The sequence below is a fragment of the Pholcus phalangioides genome, unplaced genomic scaffold (genome assembly GCF_987345545.1).
Source record: "Pholcus phalangioides strain wild (caught in Gottingen) unplaced genomic scaffold, Ppha-v1.0 ptg000024l_1, whole genome shotgun sequence".
Taxonomy (NCBI): Eukaryota; Metazoa; Arthropoda; class Arachnida; order Araneae; family Pholcidae; genus Pholcus; species Pholcus phalangioides.
In genome coordinates, this window is record NW_028301616.1 from 14,754,488 (window position 1) to 14,767,571 (window position 13,084).

General features: G+C 36.3%; 1 protein-coding gene across 1 annotated transcript; it reads right to left on the reverse strand.

Annotated features, from left to right (window-relative positions):
* Positions 1-464: 464 nt before the first annotated feature.
* meigo (Solute carrier family 35 member B1 homolog meigo) lies at positions 465-12,843 on the reverse strand. Its single transcript, XM_089250785.1, has 8 exons — positions 12,517-12,843; positions 10,024-10,118; positions 7,619-7,749; positions 5,826-6,029; positions 5,568-5,694; positions 1,731-1,837; positions 1,472-1,625; positions 465-772 (listed from the first exon to the last, which is right to left on the reverse strand). The coding sequence occupies exons 1-8, from the start codon at positions 12,699-12,701 to the stop codon at positions 720-722; spliced, it is 1,056 nt and encodes a 351-aa protein (XP_089106911.1). The 5' UTR covers positions 12,702-12,843; the 3' UTR covers positions 465-719.
* Between the last annotated feature and the right edge of the window lie 241 nt (positions 12,844-13,084).

The following is a 13,084-nucleotide window of genomic DNA, read 5'->3' on the forward strand; positions in this document are numbered from 1 at the left end:
ACAGTTAAATGAATATTTGACCCAAAATCGTAACCGACTTCCGTAACACAAAAACGTAACAGATTTCCGTCGCCCATTTCCGTAACATAAAATCGTCACTAATTTCGGTTGCTTAGAAACAGGCCCTTTTCGACTTTGTGATTTTATATTATAGAGTAGATAAAAATTCCACATTTCTAAGTGCAATATTCACTGAAATAATTAAATTAAAAAATCAGACAAGTTAGGGAAAAGATCTTGACCGTCAGTTTATGTTCTTTCCTCAGAAAGAAAAAAAAAGTCGTGTATGTACTATTTTTTTTTCTTCTCAAACTGTAGTGAGAAAGAAAAAAAAGTTTTTCATTTATGGGGTTGCCAAAATGAACCTCGAGAGAACAGGAATGTACTTTTTCCATATACACAGTGACGATAAAAAATTTAAAAAGTCGGGCATGATTGTGTCTAATTTCATGACTCTGAGAAACTAAAAACAAAAAAAATATTTAATAAATATCATCACAGGATTCAAAATTGCCATGAGCATGGACAAAAGCTTCAAGATGTGCCTGTTCTACACAGTACATTCATCTCTCACTAGGGTGCAGTCGAGAAGTAAACCTAAAAACTCGTATTCGGTTGATGAAAAAAAAAAAAAAAAAATGGATGAGGCGACAAAACAATTCCAGAACACATTTCAACATTCCCTTTGAATACATTATTTGTTATTTTGGAATACTATCTCATGTCTTCTTTTCACTCTTCTGTTTTCCATAAACACCATCCAAAATTAAACCTATGGAAGATAAAGAAAGAGGAAAAACATAACAATGTTTGAAACACTAAGGTTTATCAATAAACGATTCTACAGTGGTAACACAAACTACAAGATTAATCGGTAATTGGAAATTACCACAGTTCCAAAATCCTTTCACAAATACACTTCAATTACATTGAAACCTTGATACAACGATATAAATATAACACTAATCCGTCCACAACAATATTTTTTCTGGGTCCGCAGAATATCTTTATCCTTATATCAAGATTTCACTGATTAAGTTTTTATTAAGATACTAGCTATAATACCCGGCCCTGCCCAGGTTTTCTTCAATTACAGCAAGGATTGAAAAAGTGACAGACCAACTATAAAGGAATAAACTATCATAAATAATACTAGCATCATTAAAGAAGTGACAAACTACTGTAAAGGCATATGCATGTCTGAAACACATTTTTGGGTACCACGATAACCAAAATAAACACTCTGAAAATGATTGTTAGGGCTCAGAAAACATTGTTGCCCAACAGTTTTTTGCCCAGCACTGGCAAACTTATTAAAGTAGCCTATCGTTCAATCTGGGGCCCTGTTTGGTATAGATTTAAAATTGTAGATTTGTATGGACGGACGGACACACACACGCAGAAAATCAATTTTATATAATATATACTATATAGATGAAAAAAGACTTGAACAAGATCTATGTACCCATACCTGAAAATACAAACACAGTGCCAAGCCACTGCCTTGGTGCCAAAGCATTACCGAAGATTATAACGGAACCCAGAACATTGAAGAACTTTCTCGTGGTCGTTATGATGGAACATGGGAGTGGACCGAAATCACTCACTGTCAGAAATATAAACATCTGAAACAAAGAAAAATGCATATTTGTGTTTTTCTTCTAATATTTACAAACATTAATGCACACAAATCTGAAAGTTAGATGAGTGGAGAATTTTAGATGACTTACTTGACCCAATGCGCTCATGACAGAGAAACCTAAAATATTATACATGACGTATGTATATTTCTCCACGAACACAATAAACTGCCATAATTCACCGGTTAGAATGACAACTGGGCAAGGAGAAAAAAGAAAAAAAAATTGATTTAAAAATAGAAACAAGATTCTAAAAAATTAATCAACATGAATAATAGTAGCAAAGGCCAGTCCCCAAAAAGTGCTACAGTACAGAGAAACTTTGGTTGACGAGCTTAATTCGTTTTCAAAAGACATTGGATTACTTGGATATTATGCAAAGGTGAACTCGGAAAAAAAAGTCAACTAGTTTCCGCCAGGAATCGAACCCAGTTCTCTTGCTATCCGAACAAGCACGCTATCCATCTACACCACAGGAGACACATGGACATTCCTTCCCTATTTACACTCTGTAGCATACAGTCACACTCGCACATGTGTTAATTTTTCGAGCAAGGCATGCTGACTGGAGACTAGTGGAGAATATTACTCACAATTCCACAGTGCATGTGTGGACAAAAGTGAAAAACCATCCACTCAGTTGTGATAACGTGAAACTAAATAAGCAAAATGTAAAATTTTTGTTCGTAATGTGAATTATCCCTCGTTAATAGAGCCAAATTTTTTTTACTAATGCTTGCTCATTATGTGAATCACTCATTAACTGAAGTTCTACTGTACCATTATTTATCCTTATAGCGAAATTCCTTTTCAAATTGAATACCATAACTGTAGAAACTTGGGAAGAAAAACCCTACATTCGCTATCCATAGGCTTAGGTCAACAGATGTTGAGAAGATGACATTCTGGTTTCATGCTGTACAAACTCATAAACCAGTCAAGACCTCATAAAAAAAACTGATAAAACTTATAAAAAATTTAAGTAAAAAAACATTAAACACACATTCTGGACTCTTAAATATCATCAGTGCATCCTGAAGCTTTTGTCAGTGATAATCAGTGATTTGAAAATCAATGCAAGTTGCATCGCATTTTCGTTTGACAAAATGGCAGGAGAAATTTGAACAACACTACTGCATAAATCGTGATGAAACTGCTAGTTACAACCCAGAACCCATGGGCGGAGATACGGGGGAGGGGCGTGGGGGGCATTGCCCCCCTCCCAGCGTCACAGGTGGAGTTGACTGATCTAATGTATATATGAGCTGACATCATCATCATCGTGCCCCCCCAGCAATAATGACCTTGCCCCCCCCCCCCAGACTTCCAAGTCAATCTCCGCCTATGCCAGAACCTCATCGTAGTACTCCTTGATGCGGTCATGTCATGTAGTACATATTCATGATGAACCACACTACAGCAGTTAAAGACGACGGTTAACATGACTTTGACATTGCATCTCCTGAAGACCAGATTGTCAGTCAAAATGTAGAATGATGCTTGCCTCTCCTGCAAATTCTCTGAGCACGATTCTATGATGCTGCATCACCAGAGTCCACACTTGGTGAATAACATTCTCGATGACTTAACAGAACATTATTCACTCTCCATTGATATACGATCAACTTTGAAGTGGTTTTACCACTCTTTTATTGTTGTGGTGCCCATTTCTTCATCTTCTCAGGTCTGTTGAATCTTGCCGATTGTTTCCACTCAGAATTCTTAAGCTTCACACTAAATTGAATGCAGTGGTGTTCAAGTTTTTCCTGCCATTTTGTCAAAAACAAAAATGCAATGCTGCTCACATTTTCTGAATAATTTTCCCACTCATCTGTGGTCTGCCAGCAGCTGGCAGCTTCTGCAGACAGGAAAAAATGCAAGCATGTGCACTAGGATCGCCTACATACACACATCAAACCATGCCTCATTGGTTCACTCAGGAAAAATTATGGGTGAAAAATTATACTTTTTGTACATACCTAGCATTTTAGTGAGTTTTTGAACTACCTCGCTATAATAGTTGGTTATAGATTTGTATAACATATAATTTATATACAATTTTATATACGTAGATAACCAATTAAATGAGCAAGATAGCTAATTATATAACTTGTGCCCCCCCCCCCCCGTCCAATCACAACCTTCTAGATCCATAAGTTAATGTTCATAGTCACAATTTCCAGTCCACAACAACAACAAAGCAAGGAAAAGCAGTACCTGTGAAATCAAAAACTACAAACACAAACTGCAATCATTAGAACTTCTGTCAGCCAGCTGTTGAAAAGTCTCAGGCTTGTAGCTAGGACCCTATACCAGGTGCCAAACCACCATGGCGACTAGAAAATTAGTACTATTAACTAAAATTTTCTATATGTAATTGGTAAGTACAGTCTAAGGAGGACCTAAAATTTTCTGATTTCATGGTAGTGAGTCTTTCTACATGAAAAGGGATCATCAAGTCTCAGAAAAGTTAAATAAACATTATTCAGGACTGTTCTTGGGAAAAAACCAAAGAAATATCTAGCTGGCACCCATTTTTTTAGATTTGTCAAGCACTTACTCAGAAATTCTCTGAGGATGCCAACTTCTAGCATTAGGGAAATGTTCAGAAAAAAATGAAATGGCACCAATGAAAGCTCTTTGCCCCCCCCCCCCAATCCCAAGTAAGCTTCCTTTAATTGATAATGGCTGTAAAAATCCTATCAGTTATGATCAACTAAGGTTATCATGAGTTTGCACAGTGCAAAACAAGAATAACAACCTTGATATCCATCAACTTGAGACTAAGGGTACAGGACTGAAAGCTAAATGACAGAGAGAAAAGCTCAGGTACTGCAAACTATGCAAATTAATTACACACAACAATTAACATTCTCATGGTGGCACCTCTGGAGATAAGATGCCAGGGATCCATGACCAAAAATCAATTGGTCATATACAGCGAATCTCACTTAGACCCTTTTCCTGCTTAGTGTCTTATTTGCGTGTTTCGACCTTTTATTAACACCCCTTAAAAGGATTTCCCATTTAAAACATTTTCCCACTTACATATTTCAAGGCTGGTTTTTTGAAAAATGTTATAAGCAGAATCCACTGTAATCACAAATACACATCATATTGTTTGGGAAAATGCGATAGAATTAGTCAGATGTATTTAATATAAAAAAATTTACAAACTACTAATATAAAACTAGAAGAGGCTCCATGGTCCTAAAACTCGTGGAGCGGTCATAACAAAATGTGAGCGTGGATCACAGATCCAATGCCACCATCAGTGTTAAGCACCAGGTCTTTTAACCCTTTAAGTAACATTGGGAGATATCTTGCCTCCTTAAAAGCCTCTTAATTTAGCATTGTGACAAGCCCAGATATTCTGTAAAGCTGATTTTTCAATGGAGGTTGAGATTAACCTCATCAGGTTAACTAAGTACATTTTAGAGTTAACCCCTTAATTTGCACATGTTGAAAATTGGAAGAAAGCCTACTTCATTAAAAAGATATGGCATTTTACAGGGGATTTGATGATTCCTGCTGTACTGCTTAAAGGGTTAAATCGAGCAGTAATCCTAGGATGAAGAATCGTTGTAACTGGTCAACTAAACCCTTCAAGCGGCCCAGCAGAAATCACTTAACTTCAAAATGTCATATTTTTTTAAATATAAGTAGTTTTTCTTTTTCAATTCTCAGCAGGTGCAAAGTAAGGGGTGTAGAAAAAAGTGTTCCTTCGAGAAATTAATGTTACAAAATATCTGGACTTGTCATTGCTAAAATAACAGGCTTTTAAGGAGGCGAGATATCTCATCGATGCCACTTAAAGGATTAATAAGCTCATATATAATATTAAAAAAATGATTTTTTAATTCAAATAAGATGACAGCGCTTCAAAAAATATTAGCAAAAAGAGAGTTTAGAAAATATTATACTCACCAACGCTAAGAACAAGGACTGACCAGAGGTTTATATTGTACATCATGTGGCAAGATTTCGACTGGTATTCATGCCGCATTCTTTCTTGAATAGCTCCAGTAAAGCCATCTAATGAAAGTGAAATAAGCTGAAAAATGACAATTCTTTTCAGATTTGGCTATTTACAAAATTTCAAGCAGTTAAGTAATCACTCAAATTAATAATAATTTTGATAGGACAGCTGCCACTAAAGCAAAGAAGTAAATGAAAATGCATTACCAATAGGATTTCACCAATGCCTATGAGAGGCGGAACTTCTTCATCTTCGCCAACAACTTTAGCCGGCCGATCCTTGTACATGAATAATCCAATTCCAATCACTATCAGCAAGACAAACAAATACTTGGTTAACGGATACCGCTTTCGTCCTATGAGAACACCCAACACCATGACTGGAATGGGTTTGCATGATTTGCCAATGACCTACAAATGGAAAAAAAAAAATTATATCCGATTCTATTGTATATATATTGTATATCTATTGCATTATAAATTGATTTACAGAAAAAAAAATTATTCTAAAAGTATATAAAAATTTGAAAGCTTTTAAACTTTGGTAAAAATAATTGGTATTGTATTTTAACTTGATTCAATGGAGACGATGGGACAAATATTTGGTTATTATTTGACCCATTTGGTGGCTTGGCTGAATGTTGTTTAGGTATTCGGCCAAATATCTATGTACATCAAACTAATTTAAAAAATTATGCTAATTGAAATTTTTTGCATAAAATTAAAAATTTACTAATTATACTTTATTGTGGTGTATATCTCTTCAATGAAAGAGGTTATGTCAGGATGAATTTATAGGATAGGGAAAATATGAAACTGGAAAATATAATTCTACTGCAATAAGGTAAAAGTGAGCATAAATGAAACAAGTTCACTACTGAAGGGATACACCTAGACAAGCTTGGCTAATGAACACCTCGGCTTACAAATTTTTTGGCTAAAAAAGATTTTTCCAACATTTTTCTGCCTCAGCTGCCATAAAACAGCCAGGTCGCGATCTAAATTTTTGTGCTAATCAAAATGAATTCAATGAGTAACTAACTCGCGAGACATTAATATTTTCCCATCTTAGAATCACTTCCTAGATACCCATCTCTTTCAGGAAAATTTTGAGCTATTTCATGTAAAATGAATGATTACGCTAAGAGAAAACACATTAAAAAAAGCTTGCTTCATGCAAAAAATAGTAGCTGTAGAATGAAATTGTAGCATTGAAATGTTGAGAATATGTATTATCTCAAAAACTAGAGACAATTCTTTGAGTTAGTGTTAACAACGGTAGATACAAAAAGAAGTCTTTCATTTGCAAAACATTGACAACTGAACACTGAAATGTTTTTCTCATTTCTTTAACATGAATATAGGCAATTAAGTTTCAGAATACTAAAGACATGAATAATTGAATCTTGTGTAAGTGTGCATGGCAATCTTAGAGTGAGTGGCAATTGTTGTAATTAGTTGAATTTTTTTGCTCCACAACATTGGGCTTTATAAACCTTTACTTCAGTTCTAAACAATTAACAATCTTGTAACGTAGAAAAGGATTGTTTTACAGTCCTATCGACCAATTTTCATTGCAAGACTTTGTATAATTCAATAAAATAGTCAATGCTCATTATAATGACATCATGTTATAGCAATTGGATAGGATAAGTCCCAGCTTTTTCCATTTAATAAATCATTCCATGTATTCCTGTCAACATAAAAACCTGATATAATGCCTGTTTTCGACAGAACAATGGGGGTTGTTATAACGAGGATCGACTGTATTTATATAATAGGTTTGTGTTTATATTTTACATTTAAACAACAGCAAGTAACAACTCGTGCCCCATGGAGAATTGGAAAGCTGATTCTCCAAGCTAGACATCAATATTTAACTACTACACGTGAGTAGGAAAATTGAAAAAAAAGAGGGTAAAATTTTTATTCTTCCTTGTATAGCATAATTTAAACTCAAAATTGAAGACAAAACCATGAAATAACATTAAATGATCTACCTGAGTAGGATAGCTGACATGCTGCAAGGACATGTTACTGGATACCATAGCACCGAGGTAAGAGAAGGCACAAGCACCATAATACGACTGCTTTGTATGGTCCTCGCCCTGTTTCATAAAAGTGTGCAACACTGTTTTAAAAGAAAGAAGAAAAAAAAAAAATGAAATGAGACAATCAAAGAACATATTTAAAGTTTACACAGATTCATATGTCTTCTTCATATAAGCATATTTTACACAATCTTTTTTTTTCAAAAGTTGGTCCAGTCGGCTTAAAGGGCTTAATCAACTGCTGAATGAATAGCATTATTGAATATATGTCAGATATTATAGTATTAGGTAAGGTATAAATTATACAGCGAATAAAAAAAAAATGAGTTCACTTCTCACCAACATATGACGTCAAGTAGAACGCTCCAGTTCAGCAGCCAAACAAATACTAACGAGATGGCAATATAGTTGGCATCTTTTATATCTTGATATGGGCATTTTTTTCCCAGCCACCTCGTTGGGCATTTGGTTTGTTGTGGCGTTGTATTTGTATAGTTGTCTCAATTCCCTACAGGGTCGCGAGACTGTAGCATTTGTCAGGGCTGCTCTATTGCATTGCATATTGGAGAAATACTAGTGACCGCAATTACCCGAAAACCAGCAATACCTAGTCTTCCTTATTATTACGATGTAAAGTTTTTGAGTCCAATACAGAGGTTTCAAACGAAAAAATGATTCTGCACAGATTCCTCCAATGATGAGAACACGGGAAATAGAAATGAAGAAACCTGTGAAGAATTCAGAATAGATGCAATTCTGCTGTACTACTTCGTATCTGTGAAAAATAGGCTCACCAACAGTGTTCAGGAAAACTACGGGGGCAGGTAGCATTTGTGACTTCTGTAGTAAAAGCTAGTTAAATGTTTGTTCACTATATGCATTTCATTTTTTAATTTTAATTGATTAAATATTACATTCATTCCTATGGAAACTGGTGTTTTGTTATTTTCCTAAATATCATGCTATTTCAAATCGGTGAGATGACTGACTGCCATTGCCTGTGTTTAGGGATTAACTGATTTTTTTATTAAATTATATTTGTGAAAAAATATATAGGACTTTAACTAAATTCAATTAGGTTGTTTGCAAAGATAGAATGTGTCTCATCAATTATCACAAGTTTCAGTCAAAAAACTGGTGAATTGCTCATGTAGCATTTCATTATCCTTAGGTGACCACAATTATACCACTCTTCCCAGGATCCAGAAATTTTGCCTCCCCTCCAACATTTTGTCCCGGAATGTTTTGTTCCTGTTACATTTTGCCCCTGGTAAGTTTCGTCCCCTAAAATTTCACACCTGACATTTCGCCTGCCCCGAATACATGATTGACTTGACCAAGAGATTAGATGAGTGACAATGTAAGTGGATGAGTGATAATACTGACTGTTACTTGGTCACTCACATAGTAAGGGCAGGCAAAATGTCAAGGTGTAAATGTTCAACTTACTTGATCATTCATACAGTCACTCACTTGGTCACTCATACAGTCACTTATTCAGTCAGGGCAAGTGAAATGTCAGGGAATCTCTAGCTCACTTGGTCACTCATACCATCATTCATACATTCAATTATATGGTCAGGGCAGGAGAAATGTCAGGGTAAATGTTCAGCTTACTTGATCACTCATGGGACCACTAAATTGGTCACTCATAAGGCCAGGGCAGGTGAATTGTACAAGGCAAAATGTAGGGGTGAAATTTCTAGGGGCCAAATTCACCGGGAAGGAAACGTGCTAGGGACAAGATGTTAGAGGCGAAATGTCTGGGCAAAGCTTCCATAAACAGGTCTCGCCATATCAAATACACAGCATTACTATATGAAATCTAGAAAGTATCTCATGGTTCTAAATACAGCAACACCGATTTCAGTGGCCAGTGATTTTTAACAATTATTACTATTTTTTTAAAGATTTAATAGTTTTCTATGTTAATTCTAGTCGGTGAGCCATGGTAAAAATGTCAGAGGCGATGGGTTGAAGAGCCCTGACCAAGATGATTCAACATTTAATCTGAACCATTGATGTCTTTGTTTTTTCTCGTTTTAGAACATGATGGGCCCCGGGACTAAGTGATTTTCTGATATCCTTCCCAGTCTACAAGCTTAGAATCAAATATTTTAACCAGATCCCCTTTTTCATGAGGGCCCCCATGTATTAAGACGGCACTGATTGTGACCACAGTACAACACACATAGTTGTTATCCATTTGTTTGGAATACGACATCTTTTTTTCCATACTTTGGTGATTTATTGAATTGTGTGTTTTCTTGTCAAAAAGCATATTGAACCATATAGCTGATGCCGAATTGTCAAACTAGACACAATCAAAATACGTAAAAATTTATTCAACTCACAGATCTTTGCAAATATTGTATTGACAACGCATTGGATAAACACCAGGGTTGAGGTGTATGTGAACCATTCACCATCTCCATATTTACTCCTCGTTCTGTGTAAAGCAATAAAAACCAGTATTAAAACATTAAAATAAAACATTGATTACAACATATCTGTCTATATATATATATATATAACTGGCTGTTACCCACAGATTTGCTTGCGTGGATTTGGTAATCTGAAAATAATTGTTCGGAAATGATTTCGCCATATACCATTTGAATACCTTATGACCCCCCCCCCCGATGGGGGATGAATTTTTAGAAATTGCATCTTGGTATATATCTACACTTTAGGGGACAGAGCGGGGGCCACAGTTGGTCTGGAGATAGGTACTAACATTATAAAATTTAATATTGACTAAATTTCATATTTATGGCTTTTGCGATTCAGGCGTCATGATGATTGCCTCTCCATATAACCTTTGAACCCCCCCTTTAAGGGGTTGAATTTTTAAGAATTCCGTCTCTGTGAGTCTCTACATTACCATACAAAAATACTGGTCAAATTTCATATTTATAGTTTCAGCAGTTTCGGTTCGGCGTGATTTCTCCATATCACCCCCTTAGGGATCGAATTTCGAAAAAACTTTTTTTAGAAAGTCCTTACGCCCTGAAATAAAAATACTGACCACGATTGATTAATACTGACTGATTTCATGAGTTAGCTGCGAACTCCTTAGGAGGTTGAATTTGGAAAAACATGTTAGTCGGTCTTAGTTTCTGTGTCATCAAACAAAATTTCTGATAAATTTCATGAATTTCAGTGGTTTTGGCCCGGCGTGATTTCTCTATGCTAAATTTGAACCCCCCCCTCAGGTGTCAAATTTCGAAAAGACCCCTTCTTACTTAGTCTTTGTGTCACAAAACAAAACTTCTGACAACTTTCATGAATATAGCTTTAGCGGTTTCGGCTCGGCATGATTTCTGCCTCCTTTGAACCCTTACGACCCTGTTAGGGATCGAATATATAAAAAAACCCCTACTTACTTAGTCTAAGTCACGAAATAAAATTTCAGACTAAATTTCATGAATTTCAGAGGTTTTAAGTCAGCGTGATTTCTGTTACTGTTGAACCCCCGACTTCCCCTAATTGGTGGAATTGCGAGGAAACTCCCTTTTACTTAGTCTTTATGTCATCAAATAAAACTTTGCACTATAATTTGATGAATTTAACCCCCTTAGAGCCGAATTCCAAAAAAAACCCCCTTCTTAATTTTTACATGATAAAACAAAATTTCTGACCAAACTTCGTGAATTTCAGTGCATTCGGCACAGAGTTTTTCTCTATGTTGTCTTTGAACCACTTATGTCGACCCCCCTTGGAGGGGTCGAATTTTTAAAACCCCTTCTTACTTAGTTTTTACGCCATGAAATAAACCTTCTGACTAAATTTAATATAGCGTCAGCTGTTTCGGCTCGGCATGATTTCTCTGTTACTTTTGAAACCCCTTTCAGGGGTTGAATTAAAAAAAAAAAATGCTTAGCGAGTCTTTAAGTCAACTGGGTTGTGACTGCAGTCGTTTTTCAGACCTGTGGGCCCCTCCTGGGTTTCGCACGTGATGGGGGTGATACTGCCGTAGGGAGGAGGGGCAACAACTGAAAGACCAGGCTCCGTGCTTACAGTTAGGACTTAAGACTGAGGATCAGGTGTCAGGAAGGGGCACCCTGCCCTGGAACCCCCAAGTATGGCCTAACCCACACTGGTAAAGGGCTTACATTCCGGAAGGGACAGAGCCTGGGCCCCATCTGGTCAGACAGGACGACATTGCCAATGTCGTACCGGTCCAATATACTAACAATATAGAGCGATACTGGGGTAATCCTTTCAACAGAGGACCCTGAAGTTAAAGATCTGGCCTGGGATTCCGAGAAGGTACTCTACAGGCCTGACCACAGGCCACTTGAATGATCTGTAAATGTGCCAGACTCCTTCAGGGATCTGCAACATAGTCAAATTTCACTCGAGTTATGTGGAACTGCACAGCGGGTCACTTAGCGATCTGTTTACGTGCCACTTAGTTTTGCAAAAAAAAAGAAACTATGTTTCAAGGATGCGGGCCAGATCAGATGACTCCAAGGACTACATTGGGCGATAGGTTAAGCATATATGAAGTTATAAAATTAAAGTTTTAGAAATTACATGAAAATTAGCATATATAAAATATTTTGACATTAAAATCCAAATAATTTCAAAGTAACAAAAAAAAAATTTGTCATTGACAATTGACAATCAATCATTGATAACAAAAATTCAAAAGAAAATATCAAATATTGGACAATATGTTATTTTAAAAATAATTTTCCGCGCCATTAAACACATACGTGTCCTCTGGATCCGACCTTCCTGGGGATCCGAAAAGGACACGTTTAAAAAAAACAAGAACAAACTTAGGATGGACACTCCATTTAAATTAGCACAACAAATTAATTAATTTAGAGGACACGCACATTTTCTCTTGGAGGATCCCGTAATAGAAAAAACAAACGAAAATCCCTAAGGAGCAGACGACAAGTTTGTTTGTGGAGCCGGCCATCATCCACCTATTCGAGCAGGAGGTCGACGGCTCCTCTGGCGGAGATTCAATAAAACACGTCTCCACACGCTGCAGCTCAGATGCTATTGGCTGATGCATGGCTTGATAAGGAGCGGCAGCGCCGATGAATCGCCGACACCACGACCAGAAATCGGCCGTGGACCAGAGGACATTTTATTTGCATGAGCGATAAATTCATAAACAAATAATAATAGTGATACCTTTTTCCGGTCACTTCAATGACGTCGACTTCCGGAAAAGAGGAAAAAAAAAAAAAAACCGAAAACGTAATTTGATGACGTAACTAGTTGACCATATGATCACTACTTTACGGGACATTTCTATTTTTTCGTAAAAGACATTTTGCCAAGCAATGATTTGCAATATTGTTTCATTTCTCACAATTTTCCAGTAGTTTAAATGCTGATTGGTATCTTTGCTTATATTTCACAACTTTTTGGCAATAATTAACAATATCTCGT

Excerpts from the sequence above, each read along its gene's own strand:
- meigo (XM_089250785.1), bottom strand. The coding sequence starts at position 12,701 with ATGCATCAGCCAATAGCATCTGAGCTGCAGCGTGTGGAGACGTGTTTT. Across the intron at positions 5,695-5,825 it reads GCATTGGTGAAATCCTATTG|CTTATTTCACTTTCATTAGA; the intron begins GTAATGCATTTT and ends GTCATTTTTCAG. Across the intron at positions 773-1,471 it reads CACTGTGTTTGTATTTTCAG|GTTTAATTTTGGATGGTGTT; the intron begins GTATGGGTACAT and ends TATCTTCCATAG.